The 20,044-nt window shown below is 47.5% G+C and overlaps 2 protein-coding genes and 1 long non-coding RNA gene across 5 annotated transcripts in view; 1 reads left to right on the top strand and 2 right to left on the bottom strand.

Annotated features, from left to right (window-relative positions):
• Asb1 (ankyrin repeat and SOCS box containing 1) overlaps positions 1-3,605 on the bottom strand; it is a 25,674-nt gene extending 22,069 nt beyond the window's left edge. For both annotated transcript variants that reach the window (XR_008721196.1, XM_055616721.1), the window contains exons 1-2: positions 3,458-3,605; positions 1,789-1,930 (exon numbers count right to left, since the gene is read on the bottom strand). Coding sequence is in view for 1 of the 2 variants with exons in the window: in XM_055616721.1 (XP_055472696.1) it covers positions 1,789-1,930; positions 3,458-3,506 (191 nt within the window). In the remaining variant the exon portion in view is untranslated. The remainder of the gene's footprint in view (positions 1-1,788; positions 1,931-3,457) is intronic.
• Positions 3,606-3,695: 90 nt separating this feature from the next.
• Positions 3,696-10,465, top strand: LOC129684012 (uncharacterized). Its single transcript, XR_008721231.1, has 3 exons — positions 3,696-4,295; positions 8,822-9,159; positions 10,281-10,465. It is a non-coding gene; the product is annotated as an uncharacterized LOC129684012 (long non-coding RNA).
• A 3,354-nt stretch (positions 10,466-13,819) lies between these two features.
• The window catches only part of Traf3ip1 (TRAF3 interacting protein 1), a 35,803-nt gene continuing 29,578 nt past the window's right edge, over positions 13,820-20,044 (bottom strand). For both annotated transcript variants that reach the window (XM_055616608.1, XM_055616607.1), the window contains 2 exons: positions 17,236-17,459; positions 13,820-15,477 (listed from right to left, as the gene is read on the bottom strand). In XM_055616608.1, coding sequence (XP_055472583.1) covers positions 15,312-15,477; positions 17,236-17,459 — 390 coding nt within the window. In that variant the 3' untranslated portion in view covers positions 13,820-15,311. The remainder of the gene's footprint in view (positions 15,478-17,235; positions 17,460-20,044) is intronic.

Consider the following 20,044-nt stretch of genomic DNA (forward strand, 5'->3'; position numbering starts at 1 on the left):
GGAAGGAAGGAAGGAAGGAAGGAAGGAAGGAAGGAAGGAAGGAAGGAAGGAAGGAAGGAAAAGAAAAAAAAGAGCCAGTTTGGTGGCATGGGTCAATAATCTAGAACTCAGAAGTTGGAGGCAGAGGCAGAAGGATCAGTTTGAAGCTGTGCAGTCAGGAGGAAGACGTAAGGAAAGGCAGGAGGGCCGCAGAGAGAGGAAGGACAGGGAGAAGGGGAAGCACAATGGGAACCTCACTGAACTCATTGCACAGCTCTATCTGTATGCTTAAGGCTTTTAGGGGCTTGAGTCACATCAAGTGAATTTAAATTTTGTGTTTGGTTCTGTTAGATTTACTCGTTTTAGTTAATGATGACCGTTTTGCCTGAATGTACGTTCTTGAGCCACATGTGTGCTAGGTGTCTGCTAAAGCCAGAAGGGTATCTTTTGTAGTGCTAAGAATTGAATCTGGGTCCTCTGTGAGAGCAACAAGTGCTCTTAACTGCTGAGTCATCTCTCCAGCCCGGTGTTTTGTTTTTAAATACTGACATGTGCTCTGATGAAATAATTCTAAGATACTAGAAGGATAAGAAAGGAACATACTGCTGGCTGGAATCCTTTTTTTGGGACTTGTCTACACAAAGGTAGTAATGCTCATTTCTGTAGAGACCCACAGGTACTTTCATTGATTCACTGCATCCTACTCCTCGAAGAGAAAAAGAAGTCTAAAGGAGTGACAGTTTCGGTTGTAGTCAATCTCTAGTTGGGACTTCAGGGCCATTCATACAAGGAACCTCCAGAGAGGATGATGGTTGCGTCCCGCACAGCAAGACCCTCAGGATTCTGTGACCAGAAGGCTTTTATAATCAGAGGCAAAAAGCTATGGATTAAAAAAAAAACAAAGGAACCGGGAGGGGAGGAGGGAGGGGCTTATGGGGGGATACAAAATGAATAAAGTGTAATTAATAAAAGTTAAATAAAAAATAAAAAAACAAACAAAGGAAATGGAAGGTACCACATCCCTCTAGTGGGAAGTCAGCTGGCCTATGGCTTATCACTACAGACCTGAGAAATGAAAAAGAGAACATCAACAGAATGCCAACAAAGTGGCAAAGAGCCATAGGAGATGGGCTGGAGAAATTGCTCTGTGGTTAAGAGTGTGTGCCATCCTCCTAGAAGACCTATGTTCAATTCCCAGCACCCATATCAGGTGGCTCACAACTACCTGTAACTCCAGTTCCAAGGGATGACCTCTTCTGGCCTCTGTGGCCACCTGTCCTCACATGCACATACCCATCCTACCCCTCATACACACACAATTAAAATAAATAAAATAGCCAGGCACACCTTTAACCCTAGCACTTGGGAGGCAGAGGCAGGCAAGACCTCTGTGAATTTGAGGTTAGCCTGGTATACATGAGTTCTGATCCAGCAAAGGCTACATAGACCCTATTTCAAATAAATAAATAAATAGATTTTCCTTTTCTTTTTTTTCTTTTTTTTTTTTTTTTTGAAGCCATGGGGAAGTTGGAGGGGCAGGGCCACTGACGTCTTGCACACCATTGCCTTCAGGAAAACCACTGAAACTGACCCAGATAGAACAAGCTGCCATGTCAATCACAGGGCTGGAGTTGAACCTAGGGACTCCTGCTCACAGTATCTGGCCACCTATGGTTCCTGCATTTGTTCCTCCTCTAAAAACAAACTGCATTCCTGTAGCAACAATCTTAATCCACAGTCTAAAGCACAAACCTCAGCCTGCAAGGACCACAGGCCAATACCTGCATGAGCCCCGGCAGGGATGCTCACCTCAGATAGCTCTCCTCCTGCAATAGGTTCCTGAGGGTCTGGAGGTCCCCTACATAGGCTGCATCATGGAGTCTCGTATCTTCACAGTGCTCCAGTGGATGGTCACAGAACTGCTCTCTCAGCCACTCCTTCAGATTGGGACCTGCACTGAAAAGAGTGGCTCCCATCAGTGTGGGGGAGGCCTTCTTTGGTGGCTCCTTCCTGCCCAGGCACACAGGAATTTTCAAATTCCCAGAAAATAATTCACATGAAAAGTTTTCCTTTTCAAACTAGCATCAAACAGACACCAAGTCTGATAATTTTTTTTTTTCCGAAAAAGAAAAAAAAAGTGATGGACTGGGCAAAAAAAGTAACAATGATCCAGTAGTACAAAGTGAAATTTAATATTATGCCAAAAAAGCTAGCATGTAATTAATTTATTCGAAGTATGTAAGGACATCTTTAAATTGGGGCATTCAAAAGAAGAACGGTATGTTGGGTAACCTTTGTGCACTGTGTGAAGGTTATCTTTGTATATTCAGCGGTTGATTGCTGCACAGCAAATAGCCAAGTATTGTCCTGGGACTTTGTATTGTTATTCTAATGGACCATCACCTGCCTCATATTTTGTTAAAACTCTTCCTCCCTTTTGATTGGCTTAATAAAGAGCTGATGGCCAATTACTAGGCAGGAGAGGAAAGGCAAAACTTCCCAGATGGGAGAGGGTCTCTGTGAGAAGAATCAAAAGCAGGAGATCTACAAGCATGTTGGGAAGGAACAGGTACCAAGACTGAATGAGAGAGAAGTAATGGGCCACATGGCAGGACATAGGCCAGGATTTGTCAGAGTAGAATAGGGAAGAATCTGCCCAGCTATAGTGCCTAAGCTTTTGTAAAAATTAATGTTTCCATATCTTTATTCATCTGCTGGCAGTTCCAAGAAAGTCCCATTATAACGTTAGCCACCTCCTTTACTACAAAGACGGCTGGTAAGGCAAAAGCCAAAGGTCCAAACAAAGGTTACTACCTGGAAGGCAGGTGAGTTCCCTACCAAGCTGCTCCAAGAAACAGTAGCAAGGGTGTCTTGATAAGAAACAACTCAGCAGAGTACTACTGTCCGCAGAGAGTTCATGTGCTAGAGGTGTGATCCCAGCACTGCAAAGTGGGGATGTTAAGGCAGGCGGCAAGCGTCACCCTTCTCTGCAGGTGGGTGAAGCGCCCCTGTAATCGCTCGCTGGAGAAGCACTGTAGTTAAAACGTGTGTGTTGGGATAGTGGGCGGGGTGGGGAGGGGTGGTGGATATTCCTGGATGAGGAACGGGAGAAGGAACCTGTCCTCCCGAAGGCCGGCCTCTGAGGACTTTTACTGACCGGTGCGCTCAGATCTGGAACAAGATCCGCACCCCAAGTCACGCCTGGGCTCCTCTCAGACCAGGCTCGGCTGCCGGGATGGCAGTTACAACGGTAGCTCCACCAGAAAGAAGCCCCGTTAGGAAGGCTGTCCACGAGAGGCCGGGGCGAGGGGGCGCGCCCAGGGCCGCGCAAGGCCTGACGCCTGCGCTCGCAGACCCCGGCGCAACAACTCGCATCCGGAGGGCGAGGACGGAGGACTCGGCCCCGGCCCCCGAGGGCCGCTCTGACCGACCCGGGCACCCAGCCCCGCTTCCCACCACCCCGCGCCGCGCACGTTACCTGCGGGCCCCGGGCCGCCCGGCCCATCGGGGCTCCCGCCTTCCGCCATGCCGACCTGGTCCTCAGCCTCCGCCCTGACCCCGCCGCCCGTCCGCCTCCTCCACTATCCCGTCAAAATACAGCCCGGTCTGAGGTACACCTCCAGCGCTTCCGGCAGGTGGGCGTGCCCGGGGCGCGGCTTCCGGCGAGGAAGCGGCTCTCTATCGCACTTCCGCTCCGCGCGCGGCGGGCTGGGGGCTCCACTTCCGGCCAGGCTGAGGAACTGTCGGTCGCTGAAGAAGGCCGGACTGTGCTGTGGCGTCCACCGAGGCCGAATCTGGGGACTCCTGGTTGGTGGGCCCTGTCCCCGCCCCCGGAGCGGCTGACGGTCGGGAGAGGTTCGGCGCCCCTTGTCCCTGCAGCAAGGCTCCCAACGGTGCCTTCCGAGTCGGTATCTTTTGTGTTGTGTCAGATGAATGTAGCCCAGAATGTCTCCATGGAACCAACAGTGTTTGTAGCCTGGCCAGGCTTGTTGACCGATGGCTTTTCCCCCCAACACTCCCGATTTTACATGGGTTTCAAACAGCTCTTAAACATGGAAGCCGTCGGGTCCTTCCATTCTCTTCTACGCGACTTAGGGAAGGTCCCTTGCAGGGAGAGGACCCCAGCGGACGGGAGAGGCTGCGCCTTAAGGAGACAGAAGCGCCCGCCCTCCGGTGAGACGGAGACGAGGCCGCAGTCCCCAGCACAGTGGCTGTGACTTGTCTGCATCTTTGTGTGGTCATGACGCACCAGCTGGGAGCTGGCGACCCAGAGGAGCCCAACTAATGCTCGTGCTCAGACTGGCTCAGTTGCACAGGTCTGTGGAGCCTCGAGCAGCCACGGGCATTGAGGGTGTTGGGTGGGAGCCAGGGAAAGAGGATTCCTGCAGGGGTATATGGGCTTGATAACCGCAGAGAGCACCGCTCGCACGAGGGACAGGCGACAGCAATGTCACTGCAAGGCAAAGAACCAGAGTTGGCCCAGCCTTAAGGCCCTGCTCCACAGCTGCACTATTAGGGACCTGGGATGCCTCAAGTGTAAAACCGCCCAGCTATGCATAAATAAGTACACATCAAAATATGGTGCGGTGGGCCATCCATGTACCTTAAAAAGCCTGTCTCAGGCTGCAGCGTGCACACGCCTGGAGGATGCTATGCTCAGTGAAATAACCTATTAAAAAAAAAAAAAAAAAAGCATGATTCCACTCATAGGTCACTAAAGCAATCAACTTCATAGAAACAGTGGAATAGTGGATACTCAGCTGTTGCCAGACGAGGGAGTGTCAGTGGTGAGGGAACAAAGATAAAACTCCTAGCCTGAGAACACTTATTTATCTCTTAAGAGACTACATTTCAGGCCAAACTGGACTCAAGGCTTTGACTCAGAAAAGAAGTTTACGACTAGTGGAAGCAAAGTTAGGGTTTTATTAAAAATATTTTAATATTCGACTCTTAACCACAAGAAGAAAGAATACCCAAGTATAGCTCTTCAAGGGTGTTAAAATTCTTAGCACTTGCAATCTATACCATTTTGATGGCTCTCAACTCAGAAGATTGCTCAGAAATTGTGTGTGTAAGAGAGATATTATGGGGTGGCTTCAGAAATGCCTTGGATGGAATTATAATCTGATAAAACCAGGAGCCACTGGTTGCATGAGTTTTGTACATGTCCTTTCTTGTAAATAAAGTTTCTGGTGAGAGTCCTAGAAAATTTCAGACGTACAGGGGGAGAAGGAGAAAGGCCTTGGGCAGTTAATTGTGCTAGAATTCCTACTTCCCTGTCAGCAAGAGGCTTCAACCAAATTCCTGGGTGAAGGGCTCCTCTTCCTTTTTACATCCCCATAATTTCCCTTTCTATCCTATCTCAGGAGGAATAGGAAGTGAGTGCTTTTTAAAGATTTGGAGGGGGGGTCACTTAAGTGGAGAACAGAGTCTTACTATGTAGCCCTGGCTGACCTGCCATCTCTATATAGATGAGGCTGGCCTTGACCTCATAGAAATCCACCTGCCTCTGCTTCCCAGGTGCTGGGAAAGTATACTACCATGCCTGGCAAGATTATTTTTATAATTATTTAAAGTGTGTGTGTGTGTGTGTGTGTGTGTGTGTGTGCATGTGCGGTGTGGGGGTGGGGAACCATGTGTGTGCAGGTGCCCCCAGAGGCCAGAAAAGGGAATAAACAACCTAGAGCTAGAGTGATAGGCAGTTATGAGCTGGGTGCTGGGAACTGAACTCTGTTCCAGTATGAGTCATCTCTCCAGCCCCAGAAGTTAGTATTTTAATGGAACAGTATCAGTTTGGAAAGATAAAAAGGTTTAGGGTTGATTATATTGTGTTTAGGTAACAGTCATAACTTTAAAAAGGTCAAAATTGCTAATTTTATATTTTATCAGGTTTTTTTTTTTTTTTTCAAGACAGGATCCTACTATGTAGCTCTGACTGTTCCAGAATTCATTATGTAGACCAGGCTAGCCTCCTACTCCCAGAGATCACCAGTCTGCCTCTGCCTCCCAAGTGCCAGGATTAAAGGCATAAGCCACTCACTGTGCCCAGCACAGTTTTTTAAAAGAGATTCTAAACTGTATGTCTTTTGTGTGTATTTTGTTGTTGTTTTGGTTTAAGGTATGAGAGAGACAGAAACAGACAGAGAACATGAAGTTGGGTGACTGAGAGGATCTAGGAAGAGTTGGGGGAGAATATGATCAAAATACATTGTATGAAAAAAATTAAAATAAGATTTTGATTAGGTGGGTCTCCCCTGGGTCGGTCTGTAAAAGTTTTTGGTGACTGTTGCACACAGGCAGCTTCAGCTGTACCACCTTCCCTAGTCCCAGGGAGCTCAAGTCACCGCCCTATGTCTTCCCAGCCTTTGCGTGGAGGTGACAGGACTTGAGCAGAGCCCTGCACCTTCACGCCCCTCATATGCTTCTGCCGCTTCCCTGGAGAGGCCCCCTGCACTTAGAAAGAGTTAAGCAGCCCTTGGTTCATGAAGCAAAGGTGCGCTTCCATTCCCAAAGCACATAGTAGCATTCTCGGTGCCTGGAGTTAAGGCAGGTGGAAGGTCACATACTCATTGACCCACACACTACCATTACCTGCAAGGTCAGGAGCCTAATCAGTGCTGTAGCCAAGGCCTCAGAGCCGGCAGCTTGCTGGCTGGGTCAGGCCTCTTCTCACCCAGCTCCACATGTCTCTCCTCCACAGAGTCTCATGGCTTCCTCCTTTTTGGTTGGTTTTGGTTTTTTCGAGGCAGGGTTTTTCTCTGTAATCTTGGCTGTCCTGGACTCACTTTGTAGACCCCACTGGCCTTGAACTCACAACTCACAGAGATCCACCTCCCTCTTCCTCCCCAAGTCCTGGGATTACAGGCATGTAACATGGTACCCGGCTTCTTCCAGGTTTTATAAACTCAAAAGACCTACCCAGAGCTGGGCAGTGATGGCACATGTCTTTAATCCAGCACTCAGGAGGCAGAGGCAGGTAAATTTCTGAGTTCAAGGCCAGCCTGGTGTACAGAGCGAGTTCTAGGACAGTCAGGGCTACACAGAGAAACCCTGTCTTGAAAAACAAACAGAAAACAACAAAAAAGACCTTCTCAGAAAGGAAGCCAAGAAGGGGCCAGCACACCTCATGCTTAGGATCCTCTTATCCTCCCTCAGGCTTTTCCAATGCAGGCAGTTACAGTCCCTTCCCAAAGCCACAAGGCTGAGTCCCCAGCTGCATGTAGCACCATCATGTGTGCTGACCCTCCACAGCTCATGCCCCGTAGCTGCCTCTGAGAACTAGGCAGTAGACTGAATCACTGGGGGCCTGAAATGCTCATTTCTCCTGGCCCTGAGCCAGGGAAGTGTTGTGGGTACCTGTTCCCAGCAAGCCACATCCCCTCTTCTGAAGTATCATCTCTGCAACTCTCCATCCTTGGTAGAGGCAGAAAGTCTTCAGTTTTTACCACAGAGGCTTAAAGACTTGGACTTTGCCCCAGAATTATCCTTTCCAGCCCCAGCTTGCTCCACAGACATTGCAACCCAAGCCCGGGAACCAACTTGTAAAGCTCTGAGAGGCAGAGTCCACATCCTGCTGGGAGACCCCAAATGAGGCGATTCCTCCACACATCAGTTCCTTCCCTGTCACTGTAGCTGGTGTTAAGTGGCAAATCACTGGGGTTGTAATAACCCAAAATTCCATGAGCACCATGTACAATGGTACAGAAAATCTCAGAACTGTATGGGCAGCCCCTGTGGGTGTTCCTGTCCTAACCGTCGGTCATTTTACTCTCTTCAAATACAAACCACAGAAGTAGCTCCCTAGGTGCTGACAAGCCCTGCACCCCTGAAATGTGCAAGCCAGGCTTGTAAACCTCAGAGCTTAGAGTTCAAGCCCTCGTAACTAGCTATTTGTGGCCCCCGCCTCTCAAAGCTAGAAACTCAAAGCTCCCGGTGCTCAAACCACAGCAAATCTGAGCCTTCAAATGGGGTAGCCCTGTAGCCAGTGCCACAGCTCCGAAGATGAGTGATCAGGTCCTCAGCCTGAAACTGAGGCTCATTGCTCACTGCTTTCCTGAAGAGCCAATAACTGGCAAAAACTGAAGAGGAAAAAAAAAAAATCTCAGTTTCTGTCTTTGCCTGTGGCACTGTTCCAATTTGAAGAAAAGATGAGCAAAAACCAGAAAATGTGAACGTGTACATACAACTTGCAATAAGGAATCTGAATGGTGAGGTTCACCTTTTCCAGGGAAACATCAAGTAGCTAGCTGCCCTTCTGGTGCCAGGGCTTCAGGCCCCAGCATAGGCGCTCCTCAAATCAGCCAGTCAATCAATTCCAAACCTCTCCCTCCTCCTTTCCCCTCCTTCCCTCCTCTCCTCTCCCTTCTTTCTGGTGGTCTTGGGCTCATGGCAAAACTCCTGCCTCAGTCTCTGAAGTGCTGAGATTACCACAACCTAGCTAAAACATTTTTACTTAATATTTAAACCCTTTGAACAATTTAATTTCAAAAGCCAAAATCTGTCCATAGTTGAAGACACTGCAGTGTGGGCTCTCTCTTGAGAAGTGTGTTTCCATTCTTTTTAATTTATGTGCATGTATGTATATGCCATATAAATGCAACAGCTAAGGAAGCCAGAAGAGGGCGTCATTCCCATGGAGCTGGAGTAACGGGTAGTTTTGAGGTCCTGATACAGATGTTTAGGAACCAAACTCAGGCCCCCCTAAAAGAGTGGCAATCACCCTTCTCCACTAAGCCCTCTCTGTCCCAGCCCTCATCTCTAATTCCCATGCTTAAATCATCAGGCAAGGTTTTCTAAACAAAGTTTGCTTTCTACTGACTCACACTGAAATGCTTGTCCACAGTGAAGAATCATGGCTTCACCTGAGTAGAGTTTGGAAGAACTCCTTGGACTGCTGAAGAGATGAGACTTGTCTGCGTATGGTACCTACTGTGCACTGGTCCTGTGGGAGATTCAGAGCTGAAGAAATCTCAGTCTCAAGTGGAAGAGGACTAGAACAACAGAAATTCAGACAGGCAGAGGATCCGAGTCACTCATCCCAGATCAGGAAGTCAGTCCAGGATCCAGGGGCTCCAGAATGCAGGACAACAGTGCCACAACAAGGCTAAGCTGAGACTCTAGCCTCTCTGCAGCCCGCCTTTAGCCTAGACTCTTCCTCACTGTGTGCTTCCTCACTGCCAGGTGACATTTTCCTCCCATAAAATTTGGTTTCTGTCAGTTGGACTCACAAACCTGCTAATGATACCTGAAGGCCAGCTTCTGTGTCCCTTAGCCAGACATCTGAGGCTTTTCATTAGGGAAGCCCAGCTACCCACCCTTCCCCCACCTCCCATCCTACATATACAGACATGGCTTCTTTGCCTCCCCACAACCTCCCAGGAGCTATTTTTCCAGTTCACCAGGTGTCCCATCGGAGCAGCAGGACCCTGGGTGCCCAGCCCTGCTCCACCCATAGGATCCTAGGCCTTTATCTCCTCCCCTCCCCTCACAGCTGCCCCAGAAGCTATCTCCTGCAGACACGCAGTTCTCCCTCTGCTGGCATGAGTGTGTGGTTCTCTCATGAGAACATTGCTTATGGGCACAGGCAGAGCCAGCAAGATCCAGAAATGTAGGTACAATCAAAGTGGAAACTGTGGACCAGGGTAGAGCAGTCAAGCGTGGCCTTAAAAGAGAACTGGCCCCGGGAGTGCAAGCCAACTTACAAAGGGTGTTTGCAAACCTCAGACTGAAGCAGGTAGACCCCAAGTATAGTTACTCCCAAAAGATACAGATATTAAAGGCCTGCACCCCAGTCTGCGGTGCTATTACAAGCTGGTGGAACCCTTAGGAGATGGGGCCTAATGGCAGAAAGTGGGGTGACTGGGAGTGTGCCATCAGACTGTGACTGTGGGACCCAGCCCTTCCCTGTTTTACTTTCTAGTCATCCAGTGAGTAGTTTTGCTCTGTCATGTGCTCCCACCAAGGCTACCATCTCAAAACTATGACAGTTTGCTCTGTGGCCTTACTAACAAGCCACCCAGCTCCTCACTTAGCAACTAAAGGGAGAATTTTCACCACACATCCACACTGTCCCAGAAAGCAACACTCTGATCTCCCTTCTGGACCAGCAACAAGTCCAGTTAGATTCCTCCACCAGGACATGGAGGTACAGAAAAGGCTCCCCCTAAGGACTTGGAAGACAGGAAAAGACAAAGAAGTCACAGCATGAAATTGTTCTTAGCTGTGTTACCCAAAAGCACTGTTTGGGGAACTATTTTTTTAGAAGTTAATTACTCTCACGCTTAGATTTTATTTCTTCATAGGCCCCAAGCCAAAGGACACAAGCCCAAAGGTGGGCTGTTGTGAAAGCCGAGGACCCTGCAGAAGCCACACTGGGGTCAGAATCAATGGCACTACCTTGGGCAGGGAAACAGCAGAAGGCTATTTTTGAAGCCATAAATGCTCAGGGCATCCTGTGTTGCAATTAATAAATACCATTGTTGATAGAAACAAAGCCCGCCTTTACTTCTTGATTCTGTGGCCCGTTTGGTGAAGCACTTAGGAACAAGCTCAGCCAACATACACACATAATGGCATTAATTACATCCTGTGAATTTATTTTTCCAGAGAGAAATATTTCTGACGGGAAATGTCTATAAAAGCAGTTTAAGCAGAGTGTGATTGTGTGTATGTTTCCTATAGGAAATCTGTTTAGTTTAAATCCCAGCTTGAGGGCACAAAGACAGGAGCACAAAGAGCAGAGCAGGCTGCTGACAGCCCAGAGGGGTGTGGTGGTGGTCCAGGGCCTCTCCACCCTTTGCCTGTGAGATCCTGACTCTCAGTTCTGCACCCAGTAACTGACTTGTTCTTAGGACAGTGAAGGAGCAATGCTTTTAGGGCTACACGCTGGGCACATCCTCCTCCCAGCCAAGACCCCTTCTGTTAGTAGGGCGACAGAGGCGCGTTTGAGATGGAACCCTATTTAGTTCTCCATGGAGTCACTGCATCAACCTTGTCCGGAGACCCATCACCACCGAGACCCCGAGAACTGGCCACCTCCCAAACGGTTGTTCTGAAGTTACCTTTGAACTTCAGGGGACACACACACACAGAAGCAGTGACGTACGTGTGTGTGTGTGTGTGTGTGTGTGTGTGTGTGTGTGTGTGTGTCAGTGTTATATAACATTATATTAATGTACTAGCATTAGAATTAATGATATATTAATATGTCTTCTTTGTGCACCACTTCTCTTTTTTACATAATCAAGCCAACACCACAATGGCTATGAACCATTCTTTCTAACCTCATATGTCTTTGGTTCTCCATGTTCCAGGACAGGCCTAACATCCAAGCATTCAATCTAGGCCGACGGGTACTGAACCTGAGTGCACAGAGGAAGTTTTTAAAACAAGATTCAGTTGTCTCCAGTTACTTCAATCACATTTTAACATACCTCCTTTTGAGGACTGAGGACACAGCTCAGTGGGTAGGGTTGTACAGGCATGAAGAGCTGATTCTGGATAAAAAGCCAGGCGCAGCCATACAGAACTACAGTCTCAGTGCTGGGATATGACAAGGGGAAGACAGGAGGGCACAGGGTCTTGCTGGCCAGCCAGCCTAGCTGGAAAAGACAAAACACGATGGGCTCCAGGTTCACTGAGACTGTCTTAAAGGGTAAGGCAGGTGTGGAGCACCCAGCATCCTCCCCTGGCCTCTACACACGCGTGCATAGTGCCACACACACACTTACACCCAAGTAAGTAAAGTACATTGTTCCGGTCCTTATAGGAATATGAGTTAGAAACTGTCACCTTGGTGTATAGATGTGCTGCTTGTCCTCCTTGTCACTGTGAGTTTAAGTTTTTTCAGATTTATTTATGTGTTTAATGCTTGCCTATATGTATGTATATATGTGTGTGCCTGAGGAGTTCAGAAGACCATGGATCCCCTGGAACAGGGGCTACTGATGGTTTTGAGTTGCCATGTGGGTTCTGGGAACTGCACCCATGTCCTCTGCAGGTGCTCTTAACCACTGAGCATCTCTCCAGCCCTTGTCATAAGTTCCATCTTCATCTAGCTGTACAAAATATGCTCTCTCTGACACAAAACACTTCTGATGGCACAGAGGGAAAAATCAAGATATGGTAAAGAAAGAGACATCCAGGAGCTATGGTTTGTATAGTTTCATGGATTAGGTACCTGACTGGTCCTAGGAATTGAAACTGCTAGAACACCATGTTCAACATAAAATAGCACCTTCTTAAACTCCGTGGTGATAACTTTTTTTCTAAAGGTATCACTGAGCAAAGCCCTCTGTTAAAGGCAGTCACATCTCATCAGAAAGACAGATCGGACACACACAACAGGCCAGAGGACAGACAGGCCAGTAATCACAAATTACAGACAGATGGAAGGCACAAGTTGGGAAGTGAAGAATTGAAATTTGGGTTCACTCCTGATCAAGAAAGTAACAGTTAGGGTCCAGAGGTGAGTGGAGCCATGCCCACTCTCTCCAGAGGCCTCCTTGCTCTGTAGACATTGTAACCTTCCTACTGCTAAGGAGTCCAAGTATTCCAACAGCAGGGTGGATGCCTTAGCAGGTTTAAAAATGAAAATAAGGGATAAAGAGGCATTGAGTTTTACCGGGAGACCTCTCCGGCCGGGAAGAGCCTTCTGCACCCTGCCCCTATGCGAGTGCCTTCATGGGCTAGGGAGCAGCAGCCTAGGAGGCTCCTGGAAGAAACGCTTCTGTCCACAGCAGTGCGGGCTGCAGGACCTACGTGAACTTATCAGAAGTTTCTAAATTACTTGAACCAGTTTAATGCTTAAAACCTATAGCTAAAAAGTTTTTCTGTTTGCTTGGCTGGTTTACTAGTGCACATCAAAAACCGAGGGTGAACTTGGCTAGTTCGGATCACAGAGTCCTTTCCTGACACCGACTAGATTTCTACCCACCTCAAACTCTCACGGGCACTTGAGGCACAGCAAGGAAGGATGCCTCTGGCATCACATATTGCAAAGTTGATCGCTGAAAGGAAAACAGCCTGAAAGCATAAAGCCTGAATGCTGGCCCTGAGCTGTTGCCTTAGTCCCTGAGTGTCTAGGTGTGTGGGCAAGTGCGGGTGCACCTGTAGCAGCCAGGACCTTGGGTCTCGGTCCTCACCTTCCGCCTCTTCTGAGGTGGGCTCCTGTTGTTTGCTGCGCACAGTCCGAGCTAGCAGGTCCAACTCCTGAAGACTGTCTCTGCCTCCCATCTTCCTGCAGGCGCTGGGACTGCAGATGTGTGCTGCCACATCTGGCTGTTTTATGTGGGTTCTGAGGGTTCCTACTCAGGTCCTCACACTTGAACAGTGAACATTTTACCGGCTGGGCCATCTCACCACCCCACCACATGCTATTTCTACACATTTCCTCTAAGCACAGACTAATGTAGGCCCAATCTTTAAGTTCAAATCTCTAAAGTGTGACTCTGCATTCCTAGAAAACTTATAAACCACAGTAGGGAAACAAACAACTAGGAATTCCACTTCTATACTCTCAAAATATTAAATAAAGTCAGTGCTTAATTTGTATATCCCAAGACATAAGAGACAGACACACATACAGGCCTTCAGAAACTTCACAAACCTAGCAAAGTATAAGCAGGCTCATAAAATGTCAATTACTACAAGAAAGGAAGTATGTCATGGTATGAATGGAAAACTATTTCCCCTCCACACACCTGAAAATTAAAAATCCAAAAGCTTACATTTTTTTCCTGTATCAACTAAATTTGACAATCCATACACTTATAGGAAAAATAAGTGATTATTTTAATGATTTATGTATAAAAGAAAAATAAAACTTTATGATACAATCTGATACACTATAGCATATAAAAATTTACTCACAATGTAATTTTCTCAACATAAAAATTCTATTCATATATACAAATTCATAAAATGGTTTCTCTATACATATATGTATATATATATGTATATATAAATATATCTTACCTTGGTATATATGGGTTCACCTAGGGTTATGGCTAAGTCATTTAACAGTAGAAAGAGATTACGAACATACAAAAGACTATCTGACAAGCAGCCTCCCCCCCCCCTTGCGCTACAGAAGCGCCTGGTTAGCTGGGTGATGTGGTGAGACCAAGCAGCGGGGGGTCTCCACACTGTCCAGGCCCCAGCTGAGAACGGGGCCCTGCTTCAACTGACTGAGCAACACTAGCCGTGCCACATGTGCTAAGCCTTCAGTGAGCAAACACTTGCTCAGGCCATCTTCACAGTTACCAGGGCTCGCCTTAGTGTGCATAATAAATACTCTGAAACATAAGGACCATTTCAGACCTCAAGCCAGTACGAACATCTCCAAACACAGTGACATCCTCTATACAATAATTCAAGACGTTAATAAATATTTACAGTATTTTATGTAGACAAAAAAAAACTGAACATAAACAAAAAAAATTTTTTTTGCTTAAAAAAATGGATCTTTAAAAAAAGAACAACAAACACAAACTGTAAATTCGTGTGCTTTCTTCTTTACAGTCTCTCCTCACTCAACTCTCACAGCACACCTACAGAGGAAAGGGACTATGCCAGCACTTCATGCTTTCAAGGTCCTCTTAAGGAGCCCGAGGGACTGCTTATCCATCGGGAGTAACCTGGAAGGCCGAGGTGGTAGCCCATGACGGCCTCCCATCACACAATGCCCTCAAATGCCAGACTGAATTTCCCTTTTTCAGCATATGCGCTTCCAGGGCTAGAATGCAGACAGCAGGGCCATGAGGAGACTACAGAAAGCAGCGTGTCTGCTTTCCTCATAAGAGGGAAGCAATCCCGCACAGGTGACAGGCATCTTACAAACTACAGGCTGAAATGGCCCTTCCAGGTGGAAACAAAAAGGACAATTTAACCCTTTCAGGCCTCATCCTATTTATAAAGTAGCCACCAAAGAGTACACAGTGGTCCTTTCTCAGTGCCAGTAGGAAGTCCTTCTGGGAGACTCAAAAGCAGAAATGAAGGCCTGATGTTTCTCTAGTAGGATGGCACAACTTACCTGCTGGAAAACTGGGGTACAGGGTTAAACAGGCTGCAGCAGAAAACGTTTTTGTCAAAAACAAAGCAATAAGCCCTCCTTCCCACAAAGGCGAGCTAGAGGCTAGTTATAAGTAGCAAGTACTGCAGCTGGAAGAAGGAAGAAAACTTTTAATAAGTTTAGTGCCTAAACCGAAAGCTTGACCTTAGCTGGGTCAGGGTATCAGCAGTTCATTTTCTCAGCAGGCTGGGCTCAGAGGGGCGGTTTCCTGGGCCTTCTCCCACAGTGAGGAAGACAGTTCCATCTCTACAGGGCTGGCCGTTCACCTTCGTGATGTCAGGTTGATACTATGCACCATTTTCTGGATCTTCTCCTCATTCTTCAGGATGTTGGCCTTCACAGCACAGATCTTGTCCTGCTGGTCTCTGATCTGTTGCTCCAGCTCAGACAGCTCGGCCTTCAGGGGCTCTACTGCACTGTCCGTGATGCTGGCAGAAGACAACAGTGGCTGGTCAGTGTCCTGCGGGTCCTGCCTGTGCCTCTCACTCCAAGGAGAGGGTTAAGGGTCAGACCCCTAAGAACAGTATGACAGGCACCACTCACAACTGGCAGGCATCAAGGGTAAGCCCACCTGAGGTGCTGACTGTTTATTCATTCATTTTCTACAGAACCAGGAAGAGAACCCAGGTAGGCACCCAGGTAGGCACCACGGAGCTCTTTCCCTAGCCAATTTGATATTTCCCTTAAAAAGTAAAATGAAAAGTAGCTAATATTCCCTCAGGGACAGGCTTGAAGTCCTTAAAATATATACACGAGACTGATGGACAGCAAAGAAGTGGACTGCCAAGTCCTCCCAGACACTGGACGTAGCCTGGACCAGCCCCTCCTCGCCAGGAGATACCGCTCCTTGGGGTGAGGCTCCAAGGCTTGAGGGACTCCCTGCCCAGGTCCTGGCTCATGTGTTCAGCAGGGACAGCTGACCTCTTCATTGCTGGGCTGAGCACAGGAGCAAGCACAGAATATACTTCAGAGTACTGGAGTCCAACGTAACCTTTCCCTTCAGGCTTTTAAAGCCTATAAAAGTAGAAAGTAAATACAACACAAAGAGCCATGTTCCCCCACTTGGCTGCACTAGAGCAGGATGGGGTTTTACAAGGGAGGCTCTCGGGGCTGACACATTCCAACGTTTTAAGTCCAAAACTATGAAGCGTTAACTCATCAGGTGCTGCAATGAGCATCAGTATTACTGGTAGTTTTCTAAATTCCATCAGGTGCCATATTTCAAAATTAATGGGACTTTTTAAACAAAAACAGACTAGTAAGAAAAGCCACCAAACTGGTTGTCTGATACAAAGTGGTCAGTCCTGAAAAAATATATACTCAACAGAAGTGGACCCAGCAGGTGTGGTTATGTATACTTGTGCATACACATACATACATATAAGTATGTGTACATAACAATGATAATCAAAAAAGAGATGCTATCAATTTGAGAGTGGGAGGTTATCAGAGGGGTTAGAGAGGGTACCTGGGGGAGTTGGAGGGAGGATGGATAACAGGAAAAGCAATGTAATTGTACTATGAAATTAATTTTTAAAAATTGGGGAAAAGTATAATTTCAGCTGGGAATGGTGGTACACACCTTTAATCACAGTGCTCAGAAGCAGGTGATCTCTGTGAGCTGAAGGCCAGCCTGGTCTACATAGTGAATTCCAGGCTAGCCAGGCTAAAGTTTGAGACCTTGTCTCAAAACAAAACAAAACAAAAATAAAAAAAAGGAAGGAAGGAAGGAGGAAAGGAGGGAGGGAGGGAGGGAGGGAAAGGAGGGGGGAGAGAAGAAAGGGAAGGGAAGAAGGACGGAAGGAAGGAACGAGCAGAAGCAATTATAACTGGGTTTTTCTGTAACAGGGACTTACAAATGTATCATTTAGCCAAATCATATGTTATGAAGACGATAGTCACATGCTTCCACAAACACAGGCACCTCTCCAAATAAAGCTCCTCTCTAATAAATTTCACTTTCCAGTGACTATTCTGCTCCTTTTAGTTACAGTTTCGAGTGAGTTCATCACTATCTCATTCAGATCTCCACCCCTCCCCTCTGCAACCCCCACCCCTCCCCTCTGCAGCCCCCACCCCTCCCCTCTGCAGCCCCCACTCCTCCCCTCTGCAGCCCCCACCTCTCCCCTCTGCAGCCCCCACTCCTCCTGTCTGCAGCCCCCACCTCTCCCCTCTGCTGCCCCCACCTCTGTTCCTTGCTCAGGGCCTCAGCATGCTGCCTGTTTTCGCTGTGCCACAGCTGCAGCTCGTTCTGCATGGCATCCACGTCCTCCTGGATGTAGTCCATGATCTTTCCCAGGGGAAGTGCACTCTTACACAGGGTCTGGATGGACGAGCGGAGCTTCTCTATCTCCCTGGAAACAATGTCCTTCTCCTTCTTCCATGCTGACTCAAAGATGAGTAACCGTTCCTTCGATTATGGGAAGTAGGAAGAAAATATCTTTAGGGGTAAGCTAGGCAAGTTAGAGGCAGCACCCCAAGAGGGTCCCACAACAGGAAAATCTGATCAACTGAACTTATCAGAAATAAAAATATTTACATAGTCCTTCTCAAGAAACGACAATCAGGGGAGAGGAAATATTTGCAAATTACACAGCACATAGAAGACATGCATATTAAGTAAAACACAGAAAGAACTCAAAAAACTCAGCAGCAGCAAGCAGGCAAACCAATCAGAAGAGGGACAAGAGACCAGAGACATTTCACTGAAGGTGACATTTGGTCCGCAGTAATCATATCAAAGTGCATCCAAGAGGACCAGTGGCTCTAAGTGCAATTTAGACAGCCAAGCCTGGTGCCAAGCAGGAGGAACTGGGCCGATAGTAATTTCTGGCAAGACAGTGGGTTGTCTTTAAAGACTACCTCAGTGCTATAGTACCTCAGTGAATCTAAGAACATATGCTGAAGCCTTGGGCATTATGAATGGGCTTTTGAGAGGCAGCTGGGTAACTTCACAGTAGAAGGGCTGTTTACAAAGTAGGGCCATCTCTGGCAAGAAGCCATCTCTGGGAGCGGCCTTTGAGAGCGCATCTTGCCTCTGGCTCTTTTCTCCCTCTGTTCCCCAGCTGCATGGGTGAGCAGCTGTGTTCTGCTGTCAATACACCCTGTCCACCACAATGCTCTGCTTCACCAAGGTCCAGAACAATGGGCTGAGTAACCACGGACAGAAACTCCAGAAGCTGTGAGCCAAAACACAACTTTCTCCCTTTAAGCCATCTCCTTGGGCATTCTGTCACAAATGACAGAAAACTGAATAATACACACACAATCCAGCAAATGTGTATCCAAGCAGCAACACTTAGACTCACACAAAAATCTACACATAAACGTTGAGATTTTATTCAAACTAGTTTCTAGCTGGACATGGCAGCACATGCTTGTAATTCTAGCACTGGGAAGGTAGATTTCCTCAGCTACATAACCAGTTTGAGATGTCTCAATAAAAATTAAAAAATGATAAGTAGTCACAAGCTGGAAATAACCCAGACATGTCAAATAAACTGTACAAGACTACTCAGCAACAAACACGAGAAGCACCTTGGCAACTCCTGGAGTATTACACCAAAGGAAAACGCCCTGCAAGGTCATAAACTGAGTGCTCTTATGTATACAAGCTTGAGAAGACAGAGTTACAGAAGCGGAGGGCACACTAGTGATGGGCAGGAGACAAGGTGGGAGAAAGAGCTAAGTTTAAAAAGGGGACCGAGAAGGATCTTGTGACAGAAGCATCCTGCATCTTGACTGCACTAGTGCCAATAACTTGGGTGTGGGGACAAGAAGGCTTTAGAGCACATCTCCAGTGTTTCTCCACAGTTACCTCAAAATAAAATGTGTGTGTTTAGAGAGATGGAAAAGCCAGGCATGGTGGTACACACTTGTAATCTGGAGACAGGCAGGCGGAGCTTGCCACACATATTCACAGCACTCCTACTGTCTAGTAGACAGTGCAATGCCCACCACCGTACAAACTACCAAGATATTGAGGTAACAGGAGGCAAACTGGGTCTTGCACAGTGGGCAGGAACAGATCTCCCCTGAGGCAGGGTTCCACATGGATAGCAGATCACTGTAGAGTCTCTGCAGAAACACAGTGGCAGGCTGCTCGTGCCCGGGGAAGGGTGAGGGCGAGAGAGCAGGGAGCATCATAAGTGGGAGACGGCAGACACGATGAGGGCTTTGGTTTGATCTTGACCAACAACAACCACAGAAGGGATGGGAGCATCGGAAAAAAGCTCTTTAATTAATTTAAAAGCCATTTGGCTCACACTTCAGCATAAAGGCCTTGGTGATAATTACCTATCAATGTGATGGGAAGGCGGGGGCTAAGGTATGAAGCATATGTCTGTCTTTGGTTGGCTGGTCCATGTTTTGTTTTGTTTTGAAATGGGGTCTCAATTGGCCTCAAACTTGCTATGTAACCAAGGATGACCTTGAACTCCTGGTCCTTCTGTCTCTACCTCTTGAGCGCTGGGATGACAGGAGTGCACCACCAAACACAGCTTAGGAAATGGAAGGTTTCGGTCATGACTTTTAAGCAGCAGTCTTCCGTTGCATTGCTGAAAACGCGCTCACAGTCTCACACTCCGGGATCCTGTTTCAGCAACTGGATCTCACGGCCAGCCTCTGCACGGGGCCTTTTCGGAGACACAGACACTATCCATTCCACCACCTGTGCCACCATAACCTTGTTTTTTAACTTCCAAGACTTATGATGCGTCATCTCCAACCAGAACCAACTCAGCTTTCTAAGAATTCAAACTCTAAACAGGCAGCAAGCACCTGTACTCCCCTGAGCCCGGCGCATTCTCCCGAAGGACAATGCAGACGAGATGAGACTATATGGGCCATGTGACACCGTGATCGTGTTCTACACGACCACAGACCTCAGGACAAAAGGTTATTATTTCCTTAAGATACAACCCGAATTTCCCCACACTGACAGAACTCTTCCTTAACCTTTGTGAAGGAAACCAATCCCACAAATAACAACAACTA

This window comes from Psammomys obesus, unplaced genomic scaffold (genome assembly GCF_907164565.1).
Source record: "Psammomys obesus unplaced genomic scaffold, mPsaObe1.curated_primary_1811, whole genome shotgun sequence".
Taxonomy (NCBI): Eukaryota; Metazoa; Chordata; class Mammalia; order Rodentia; family Muridae; genus Psammomys; species Psammomys obesus.